General features: G+C 34.8%; 1 protein-coding gene across 5 annotated transcripts in view; it reads left to right on the plus strand.

Moving 5' to 3' along the window:
• Positions 1-12,500, plus strand: part of by (blistery) — a 493,729-nt gene that overhangs the window by 16,248 nt on the left and 464,981 nt on the right. For all 5 annotated transcript variants that reach the window (XM_068357737.1, XM_068357719.1, XM_068357733.1 and 2 more), the window contains exon 2: positions 23-76. In XM_068357737.1, coding sequence (XP_068213838.1) covers positions 23-76 — 54 coding nt within the window. The remainder of the gene's footprint in view (positions 1-22; positions 77-12,500) is intronic.

Consider the following 12,500-nt stretch of genomic DNA (forward strand, 5'->3'; position numbering starts at 1 on the left):
GATTTCTTATTTTCTTTTTCAGAATAACAATGAGGCCCCTTTGACACAAAGACAGCCCATGATCAGCAGCAGAAACGTGAGTATGATGAATCGTTTCGTTGTTGGTTTTACCAAAATATATGTATCCTCCTTTTACTTATATACCTCCGAAGGAAAAGGACAAAAACTTCCTTCGATGTGTCAGCACCCCATAGTAAAGGAAAGACTCAGAGGAAAAATATATTTATTTTATTCTAAGTTTAGAAATTATTTTCAAAAAGGGAATAAGCGTTGTTAACCCTTGCGTCTATTGTCGACGCCAATATCGAAAGCTTAAAAGACAGGAGAACTGCAGTCTTGCGGATTTATTGGAAGTGACTTTGATGTGTCATATATAAGGCCATGGCTTATTCCATGGGATCTATTTCGTCAGGTAGCGAAGTAATTAAATTTTATTTATATTCGTCTGTGACTATGAATGTCCGTGTGTATAGCCCGAAGTGTTACTATTCGCTCATGATGAATGATGTCATTGAATATGTGAAATAGGGACCTACGTTTACCAGGTGCATAAAAAGGAGTGTTCAAGATTTAGAATTATAGAGGTTATAGAGCTATACATAAATCTACAAACAACTCATACTTGTTTTTGCTTATACCAATGTCTGGCGGATTCTATATGATAACTCTCATTAGGAAAACAATGTCTTCCGAACACCACGCCTTCTAAAATTATGGGGAAGTATCATGCACTTTCTTTAAGTCTCTCTCTCTCTCTCTCTCTCTCTCTCTCTCTCTCTCTCTTTCTCTCTCTCTCTCTCTCTCTCTCTCTCTCTCTCTCTCACACCGCGCTGCTATGAATATAATTACGGGATATTTCCTGTCCTGATTCCTGTTCGAAATGATACAGTTGTTAGCGTCAAATGTACAGAAAACGAAATTAATCTATGGAGTATATTTTTTTTTTCGGGAGGTGGGGGGGGGGGTGTTATAAAGATACGTTACTCTGGAGTGAGCCAGTCCTTTTCCCCCTTCATTCTCGGCCAAACCGAGCGTTGGTCAGATTGAAGTGTAAACAAAAGCCATTTGTTTCACTTTCCTTCTACGGGAAACTGACTGGGTTAATTTTCCTTAGGTACGCATATCCTGGTATCTGTCTAGCGTGGAGTGATAAAGTGGTGGAAACAATGAAATGGATCCAACTCATCGCCTTTTATTGACCTTGTTACAACAGGGGTGAGATAGTGTTTGGTTATGCATTGATATTTCAGGTTTCACTTTTTAGTTAACTACGGTTTTTTATTAATTGAAATGTAGAGTTTAAGACTAGTTAATCTATTGTATTTTTTTTTTATTGTTTCATATTTAAAATTGCAGAGTCATGCTTACGTGCTATGTTGCTACTTTACATTCAATTATTATTCCACATCATTGCGAGCAAGGATTTTTGTATTGATCTTTAGCGAATATGATATTACAGTTGTCGTACCCAGATTATGTTTGCCTGTATTTTTTCTTGATCATAAAGAATAAAAAATATAATCATGATTTTAGTTTGGACGAAGAACTGAATCTTGTATTCTAGTTACTTTTTCTGACGATTTTAAGTATATTAATATTGTACAGAAAATCTAGTTAACCTGAAAAAGAGTTTATTGAGAAGAAGGTTATAAGTTATTTTTTCGATAAATAAATAGTGTTATTTTATGCCAAGAGTTTGGAAGAAGTCCTACAATTAGCCATTGGCACATTAGAGATATGTTCGACCGAATCCTAATGTGTACGAGGTGTTGATTAGAAAAATCTAATCTTTACTTTGGATAATTTACTATAGATAATTAATTCGTCCGGTTTTTAAAATGGTTTTAAAAGACAAAATCCAGATTCTATAATGAATAGTTTGATTTTTTATCCACTCTCTCTAATGGGGCTCACAAAATACTCTTGAGTTTATACGTTTCAAATACAGCATCCATTCATGCTTTTCACTTTCATTTGGAAACAGAAATATAGTTCACAGTTCATTTCACTTTCACTGGGTAACAATAACAAGTAAATGTTTTAAATACAGAATCGTTTTGTATAATATTGAGTATCATAATGAATGGTTAACATTGTTTTCCAAGAAGTGGAATAATCCTTAAAAATCCTCATATTATTGTTATTTCCCAGACCAGTTATAGAGTTCTCAACAGTTTTCATGGTTGTATATATATATATATATATATATATATATATATATATATATATATATATATATATATATATATATATAAATAGACAATATCTTAGTGGGGTGAAAACATCGTGACAGCGTGTTTTCGGACAAACTGAGCTCCAATCACTTTTCGGGGTAACAAAGAAACTGCATTTGCGTTTCTCCATTTATCATTTGATGTCGACACGTGTTTTGAATAGCTTTTATTCGTGACTCTTCATCAGAACTACATTGGTTGAGCGATGGAATTACGATTTAATATAAAAGCTATAATGGTGAAAACTTTTAAGATACAAAATTATTTGGATATTCTGAAATTCATAAAAAAAAATTAATCAATCAAACTTTAATTTTATTCAAAGTGAAAGTGGAAAAATTCAAGATGAATTTTGAAATACATAAATGATTCTTCATAATACTTTACAGAATATCATGACCGATCTCACAAACCATCTCCCTCTTTTTGACGATGCTTATGATTTCCATTTTGCAACGGGACCGACGTCGGTTCTTGAGGAACGTCTTCTCTTGTTCAAAATAGACTAATTTGTGAGGCTTACTCATAAATGAAAGATAAGCTGTAACCAAAGAGATATAATGTTGTACTATCTGGTCACTGTAACGACCCAATAACTCTTGCGGTAATATCTCAATGGGTGGCTATAGCATTGCCCAACTTAGTACCTACAGGCAGAAATATTTATTACGAATATTAAGTACATACACAATTAAACTGATTCTCTTCGTTCACAATTTGATTAAAATCCCAAGTTATACTAGACGGCCATGGATGTGTTACGCATATATAGATCAATAATTATAATCTAGCCCAAAACTATTTGAAAGTTTATTGAAAAGTGAAAGAATAAATTCCACACATTCATATGCATAGAAACAGATACAAAATTCACGAAACTGAATAACACATTTGTTTATACGAAAAAAAAAGGAAACTCGAAATTGTGCGCTTTTGAAATTGGGTAAACACTGCAACGTGACATTGTAATAGCTTGAAGAGTACTCTTTTCAAAATTAAATTTTAGAACACGGGGAATGAGAAAAGGCTGTCTTGATTCAGAAAGCTAACTATTCTATTGCCATGTTTGATATAACAGAAAAAAAGGATACGGACACTAATGATAATGAGAGTAAAAAAAAAAATCATACAAACAATGCTCGATTGTAATGCTTTTGTCACCTAAAAGATGCTTATATCTAAAATAGAACCCGTACAGTGCGAATAAAGTTAACAAATACGTCCTCAAGAATAGTCATGGTAAATTATAGATAGCTTTACAGGTATTTTGGAGTAAATATAGCTGAAGATAGTATGATGAAAGAAGAGTTGAATCACACAATAAGTGAAATAAAGGAGACAGCAGATTTGGGGAGAGACTTTAGGGAAATGAAGTGTGGCTGTTGAATGCAAATGAAAAAAACGGTTAAGCTATTGAGATAGAATGTTTAGTTATTATATGTATTGTCAGAAAATTTAATAGTCTGAAAAATTTGGAGACGTAGAAAGTCTGTATCAAAATATTCAGTTATGCGAAAAGAGTGGACAACTTTAATTCATTGAAAAATAATGCATAATTTCAAAGTGGGAGATGTTAAGAGAAGAGGAAATCCCAGAAAGGGTAGGAAAGATGACGTGAAAGATATTTTGGAAAGGAACGGTCTTGATATCCTAGAAGCCCAAAATGGTGTGAAAGTTAAGGGGTTATGGCTTATGCCTTTGGGGTTTGGAGGGTGGTTGCCGATGATCCTTCTGTGTTGGTGCATGGATCGGCTATTGCTGTGGAAGTTCAACTGTTAAAAGATGTTGTTGTAGTGACTTTGGTGTTCTTTTCCTATGGAGTTCTGATAGTGTAAAAAATTTTTCTCACAAGGACAAAGTCTCTCTCTCTCTCTCTCTCTCTCTCTCTCTCTCTCTCTCTCTCTCTCTCTCTCTCTCTCTCTCTCTCTCTCGATTAGAATGAAAATGTTACTCTCGAAATTTAGTAACTGTTCATTAGGCGACTAGTTATATGCCATTAGTAAGTCTCTTTAAATCTTTTCTCACCCATTGCACACTTTGGATGCAGTAGTCACATGAATGTTCACGTTTTAAAAATGCGCGGGGAGATTTTATATAGAATTACTGCTGTATACATTTTGACCATGTTCATCTCAGTTGAAGTCTAATAGTAGCCTACTGGAAACATCACTTTCTGGCAATATGTGATTTGGGAGTTCGAGCCCCGCTGACGCTCGATCGTCATAAGTATTGTCTGCAACTTCTCCGACCTTGTGAGCTAGAGATGGGGGATTTGATGAAGCCTATAGGTATACCCGATGAGGCATCAATAGCCATTTCCTGGTCCACCCTGGTCCTAGTCTGGGTGGAGAGTGGGCCTGCTCGCTGATCATGTGTATATATGGTCGGTATCAAGAAAATTGTCCTACCCTTTCCTCCGCTGCTCATTAAGACCTTTAAGCCTTTAAGAGTAAGCCTGTGGTCTTTCCGTGATTTAACTGACGCCAGAAGAAGACTAGGTCCAAGAGAACTGGAATGAGGCATGTTTTCAAAGCCTTGGTTTAACATCCCAACGAGGTGGTTATTCCCTTATTTAGATGGATTAATTTACTACCTGGAATGTTACAGGGGAGTGTAGTCATCACTCTCACGTCTTATCAGCTCTTAAGGAACAGAGACGCAACCCGAGTGAAATGAAGGTCCATCTTTCCTTCTCTAGTTTTCCTCGCTTTTTTATTTTTATTACTACACCTTCCTCCTTCTTCCCTCTCATCCTCCTCCTTCTCTTCCCCCTCCTATTCATCATCCGTTTTATATTCTTCCTTCGCTTCCTATTTTTCCTCCTCCCCTTGCCCACCATTTTATTAATGAAATACGTTTTTCGTCTTTTTTTTTTAGCCAATGCTTTTATACATCAAGTTTCTGGTAGCTATTTGAGTTTGGAACACAAGCGTTGTTAGTATGTCTCAAAACATGAACTTATTATCATACTAAGGAATCGCCGTAGTAATTTATATACACATACACCTTACACATGGCTCTATGTATGAAATTGTACGCACATCTTTATCGCATAAGAATTTGTTTCTTAATTTTATGATCTAATTGTAGAACATTATATTTTACAGAAATATATTTTTCACGATGTGTTTTTGAATGATTTATTGTGACATCCTACTGAGATACGTAGAAACTTAATCTATAAATTTTACAAAAGCAAATTGACTACTTATAATATATAATAAGATTTAAACAACGCAATAATTAATGTTTGCTCTCATTCTAGGCAAACCTAGATAGGATTGTTCATGTTTTTTACCGAAGAAAAAGTAATAGTTTTGATTGTAATTCATCTTAAATAGTCTTTAATGTTCTGGATGTCTGCGTTAAAAATTATTATGGGAAAATCTCTCTTCTTCCCGCTCTTGCCCGCACTACACATAAGAGCAATATTTCAAGAGAAACCTTAAGCTAATGTTTGCAGTCGGTAAGGAAACTCCCACACTGAAAAATGGAAAAAGGCCGGATCATTTCCTTTCACGCTCTCAATTCCCCCTCCCCCCCACCCCTCACCACCACCACCAGCCCTGCTGCCACATACTGTATAAAAAAGTAGAAAAACAAAAACATTTGACGGATGAGAAAGAGTTTTGCGTTATCAGACCAGGCTGAGTTTTGGGGCAAGAAAAAAATCAAGAAATGAAAAGTGAATATAAATGAGTGAGGAAAGTTTGAAGAAGAAACTGCCTTCTCCTCTTTAGAAAATAAGATTATAATTTATTTGGGGTGTCAGAAAACTTTTCCCCCTTCCGCCCCAGCTTGCCTTCCATACTCAAGGATTAGACAATAAGTAAAGGATTTAATGAAGAGATATTAGAATATATAATTTAGGGAAGGTCCAAGAAATGACGTTGTGGTTTTTTAAGCGCCCTTTTTTAACTATTTATAACTAAACTGTATGAAACTTGCAATAACAATAATTACATTTAAATTATGGTATCTATAATTTCGTTCGTCTTTACTATGCTGTACCAATTATTGTTTGCATTCATCTTCTATATCTCAATCTGTGGCTTATGAAAGCATTTTCTTTCTTGAAAGTAAATAAAATAGAGTGTCAAGCTTAAGAGGGGGTTTATTTTATTCCCTGAGTCCCCCTCCCTCCTCTCCCTGTAACAATGGCATTCTTCTTTTCCTGGAAAAGACCACCGAAAGCTTTTTCCCACATATTGACTGACATTTGCCACGTGGAGTTGGACTAAATACATATTCTCTCTCTCTCTCTCTCTCTCTCTCTCTCTCTCTCTCTCTCTCTCTCTCTCTCTCTCTCTCTCTCTCTCTCTCTCTCTCTCTCTCTCTCTCTACAAATATGTACAGCTGCTTATCCACACACCCAAAAGAAACACAATGCTAGCCCATTGTTATTTTTCAGTTAGTGAGGTAAGCAACGTTAGGCCGTTTATGTTTTTTCGTTTTATGTAAATAAACAATATTTTTTTTTACAGTCCAGGATTCCTGCTGTATGTCGTTTCATATTCATCCACTTATCATTTCCAGTTCCCTATTAACTGATCCTCATTTCATCTTCCGTGGAACATTTATTTTCTTCCCTTTTCAGTCAGGTGTGCTGCATTTCATTGTGATATATGCTGTGTGTTTGTGCTGCGTTCAAAGGGAAGGCAAGATTCAAGGGTAAGCCCCTGGCGGTACTTAATTTAGTGGCTTGGTTTGATGAGCTGATAATCTTGAAGGCTTAAGCCTTCCGTTTCCCTCTTTTATCTTAGGCCTATTGGTTTATTGTCCTTGGGCAGTAATTACTTCAATTGTTTTCCCTATCTGCTATCTTATTAGAATTGTTTATGTTTTTTTATTATGACGCCAACGTTTAGTTTGAAATTGTGATTGTTTTTATTTTCTTCTTTCTCTCTCTCTCTCTCTCTCTCTCTCTCTCTCTCTCTCTCTCTCTCTCTCTCTCTCTCTCTACGTAGTTATTTCAGTTATGTAAGTGATTTGAGAAGAATGTCTAAGATCATGATTTAATAGAATGACATTTGGTTAAAGCATACCTTACTTACTTACATTCTGCTGATGGCTTGTTCCATTGATTCCTTTAGTGTAGAAAATAAGCTGCAAATGAATAGCAATAAAATAAACGGTATCTCGACGATTGGTCGAAAGACAGTTGGTCGACTGAAAACTGGTTAAAGATAATTTGTCGAAAATATAATCAGTCAGAAATGACTATTCGTCGACAGGAAAATTGGTCGAAAGTGGGTATTGAGAAATTTAGGTGAAATGTCTAAACTCCAAAGTTACAATCGCTACGCAGAGTATTTCCAGATGGAATCGAAAAGTATATTTTCACCCGACTGGTTCGTTAACTTTCTATATTATCTTGATATACCTTAGTAAAATGGTAATATGGAGTTCATTGCGACAAAACGAGGTACGAAAAACTCCTCTATGAAGGACTTCCATACTTGGATGATAAAACGAGTGGCAGCAAGATTTACTGGAGATATGAAGAACACAAGAGGTGATTAAACTGCACGAAATGGAAACGATTGATGATGGCCAGCCTTCTGAGCACTGCTTCGAAAGCGAGTGAACTAATCAAACAACGAGCATGACAAAGAGAGGCAAACGATCATCTTTTGACATTAACATGTGGTCAGTTTAGAGTGGAGTGCAAGACAACTTACAATGAACAAGCAACTCCTTAAAAGGCTGGAATTTGAAGGGAAAAAGCAAATAATGAAATTTTATTGGAATAAATATTTCTTGAAACAACAATACTTATGTTGAGTAAATGAGCTTTGAAAATACTTTTACGCAATTACTATTGAAACGAAGGCTTATATTTCCAAAAATAAAAGTAGCTCACAGTTTATAAAATTACTTTAATTGCTTTTATTTAAACATTAATTAAAACATTTTGGTTTCAGATTTCTTGACATTCATTTACTTGTTTTCTTTTAAAAACTGTCTGTATTATGAAAATGTATGGAATTAATAAGGGTCAATTTTCTTTCTATTTGATTTTTTCATAATAATTTTTAATTACTTTTAAGCTTTGTTCTTTATATTTAAGTTTTTCGACGAATTGTCGTTACACTAATTGTCAGTTCGACCAGTTGTTTTTTCGACTAATTGTTTTCGACGATTTTGCTTTCGACCAATTGTCTCCCGGCAAACGGTCTGCATCCCCAAAAAACTCAAGTATACAGGTAAATTTGGGGAAGCTTAAATTAATTACATTTACTTTCACTGCCATATGTTCTCTAAAGGCTTATATATATATATATATATATATATATATATATATATATATATATATATATATATATATATATATATATATATATATATATATATATATACTGTATATATGTGTTAATATATATCACTAACACTCGACCACAATGGCAAGAGAGGTCAGTTGGTAGAGTCCTCACAGGTTTCGGCTGAGAGGCAGGGGTTCGAATCTCTGCCCAGCCAGAATCTATATTGCCATAAATGAATTCCAGTGGATATATATTTCCAAGGTAGAATTAGGCATTTAAATGCCATTGTGTTTGATATTTACACATATATGTGTATATATATACACACACACACACACACACACACACATATATATATATATATATATATATATATATATATATATATATATATATATATATATATTTATTAAGACGTAACGTGTTAGAACTACAGCCCTCTGTTGCTAACGTATACTACCTGTTTTGAAGAACATCGGATCAATGAGAAGGGTTGGAACTTGACTCTAACGTGGTAATGACAAAGTATACTTCCTTCAGTCGGGGTTGACTTGTTCCATTTCAGTGTTACTTATTCAAGACCGCATGAAGCCTGCCACATGACCTGAAACCCTAGTTGTCATGGATATACAGTATTTCAATTAGTTTTTTTATTTGGGCAAAATGGAGAGACACCGTTTTTTATGATTAAATAAAAGTTTTATAAATGACAACAGAGTAACGAAAACTAAAAGTTTAACCTAAACCCCTACATTAATTACATGAAGGGACGTTATGTATTTATGGCGGGGCATATTGTTCCGATTTTGTTTCTACAGTGGGTTTGTAATAAGCGTATCCTATATGAACATGAAATAATTATCTCGGGCTTTAAGGGAATAGTAATGCGTGTTTAATGTATACTAAGGACAAATGCAGCACGCTTTGAAACAAGCAAAAGTAAGTATTTTTTCTCGATAAATCTTCGGTCCCTAGCTGCGAGAAATATGAGAACCATTTGGAACTTTTAGAAAAGTTGTTATCGGTTGAAATATCTCTTTAGTTCAAATGATTAGGATTACTTAGTTTACAAATCCTATTCGATTATATTTTTTTTTTATCTTTGTGAATGGATTCTATTCTAAAGAAGTGAAAGAAATCACACCACAGAAGAAGAGAAACTGAGAGAGAGAGAGAGAGAGAGAGAGAGAGAGAGAGAGAGAGAGAGAGAGAGAGAGAGAGAGAGAGAGAGAGAGAGAGAGAGAGAGAGAGAGAGAGAAATATATCGAGATTTCATTTTCCGAAATGTGTGGGTGCGTGTCATGGCAATAATCCGCTGCAGCCCCGCTGGCTGAGTGGACATGACCCGGATCGCTGGCCAATGGCTAATACTGCTCAACCTCAGCCAGGCGCTAATGTAACATCACGGACCGCCGTAATATTCTGTCGATAGAGTAATTCCAGAACGAAAATGTTTGGAATTTTTACATAATACCGAACTGTAAGCCAAAATTGATAATACAGTAGTAAGTTTTCGTGTCCCCATTGAAGATATGAATGGCTAATTTCTGCATTCTTTAAATGAATAACGAACACAGATTTATCATTATTTATTAAGTTCTTTTAAGTGATGGGAGTAATATCTGAAGGTTTGGTTGTATTTTATTATAGAGTAGTTCTAATTCAAATCTTTAAACGCAGTCATTCTAATCAAAATGATTTAGCCGCATTGCGAGCTTTACTTACCGATGATTTGTTTGCTAAACGATTCAACTTTTTTTGTCTTCAAATACTAGTTTGATACTTGTTAAACCATAATCAGGATGATGATATTTTTATTCTCATAAAATTTTGAATTTGGAGGTATGTCACATTGCAATTAAAGCCCGCCACAAACCTTGCTTTCATTTCCACTATCCCTTATATTAATAAAAGGAAGCAAAAAGTCAGCTCTCTCAGTGAAATCTTTTTTTTTTGTATGTTCATTTCTTTGCATCCCCTTTTTTTTAACACATGTGTGACTCAGTTGAGCGGAAGGCAATTAAAGCTTTTGTTTTACATGCGTTGGTAATCATGAGTGTCATTCCACAAAATTCTTGACATTATCTGAAGCCTTGCATAACTTTCAACTCTCTCCCTAGTTAGCGACGATTTTTTTTGTACATCCCAGTCTGAGGGTAATTTCATTTCTTTACTGTCATAGATTTAATATTTTATGCATTGCTTTGTTTTCAAACTAAACGTATTTTCCACCAAGACAGTAACGTATGCAAATGAAATCTTATATGCAAAAATAGTGCTTGGAAAGTTATATAAGGACATCTTGTTACGGAATCTGCAATATTGTAAGAATGATTTCGGAACTCGCTCTCTTGTTAAAGATTGACCTAATTAGAATAAGGATTAAATCTTGAGATATGAAAAGCTTACTTATCAATAGTATTTACAAATGCAAATTTATCTGTAAACCATACTAGGTGTTTTACTTATGTTCAGGAAATCAAGAATGATTCCCTCAATATACACATGTAACCCAATAATGCCTAATAGCACTAACTTTTCTATTGAAGATGCAATGTGTTGCAAATCCTCAATGAATAATCTGGATACGTGGGACCAATCAGATCTCTCATCATGGAGTTTCTTATGTTTAACAAGCACAATGACCAATTGGTCGTAAATGTGATGATAATCATGGTTGTTTTTATTCAAACGAATGTGTCGCAAAGAACCTAGATCCAATAAAATTTTCTATATTAGGTATTATTTAGCTCTTTATAGATGCGTCCTACTGCTTTTAACAGCCATGTCTCTTGTTGAGTCTGGCATTTCCATTAACTCTTATTTGTCTGTGATGTCAGATATCAACAATGTTAAGTTATTTACTTAGTTTTAAGTTTATGTATAAATATGCGCGTGTCTCATGAGGTGTGGCAGACATTCGTATTTTGTACTACAATAACTTCTATTTTTAAGTTAACTACTTAACGTAATTTTCCTTAATATTATGGTAACGGAAGAAAACTGTAATTTGCTTGACCTCCAGTCATTCCCACAAAAGTTTAAGACATGCAGTAGTCATGTGCTTACCTAAAATGAATTATTATGACAGTATATACTATAATATAGATAACAGTGTAGAACTGTTTTCAACTCAACGATCAGGGACCGCATAACAAACATTGAGGCGAGTAGGTGATTGATAAAAGTCAAGAGTATATCTTGAATAAGGAAGAAGCCTCTAATTTTGGAAAGAAACTTTTCGAATGATTAAGAGAAACACATATTTAACAATAGAGTCCAAAATGTTGCATAGAAATCTTTCAACCTCGATTCTAATTGGTCCAGTCATCCATAATTATAGATCTTTATGGGAAGATGCAATCGGAGATGGAGATTGGACTTTAGTTCTGAAGACACGCACTAAGTAAAATAAGTGGCAAGTGAAAAATCATAACTCCTGAATATATTGATAACTAGTTGATACGAATTGCATGCAATTATTATTTTGCGGATACAAAACATGAACAAGTTGTTTACGTCATTTTTTCTTTTGGCAGTTGTTGTCGATAGACAGATGCGAATATATAAATGACAGATCTCGCTAAGTAATTCATGTCCTCCGGGCAGAGTAAACAAGTAATAGCCAGCATCCCGATTCTTAAACGAATTACAATTCTACTTAAATGCCGTTCTCTTAAACAACTACACGGTCTCAAGTCGTTTGTATTCCGCTATCGCGCCGAGGGAACCATTCATACGCACACATGTCTTACTAACATGGTTGTGGCATTCGTCTTCACAATGTTTACTCTCGTGGCATATATCCTCCATCTTATTCCACACGTGTTTAAGTGTGGGTGTGCGTTTTTGGAAATTAGCTTGGAGAGCGTGTGGGTCTTATGCTGAGCCTATAAGCGTCATGTTGAATTTACCATAGGTCAATCCCTTTTCTTTTGGGTGTTTAATTGAGGACATATTATCGAACATCGACTTCTCTGTGCCTCTTATTCCTCTTTTTTTT

Source organism: Palaemon carinicauda, chromosome 2 (assembly GCF_036898095.1).
Source record: "Palaemon carinicauda isolate YSFRI2023 chromosome 2, ASM3689809v2, whole genome shotgun sequence".
Taxonomy (NCBI): domain Eukaryota; kingdom Metazoa; phylum Arthropoda; class Malacostraca; order Decapoda; family Palaemonidae; genus Palaemon; species Palaemon carinicauda.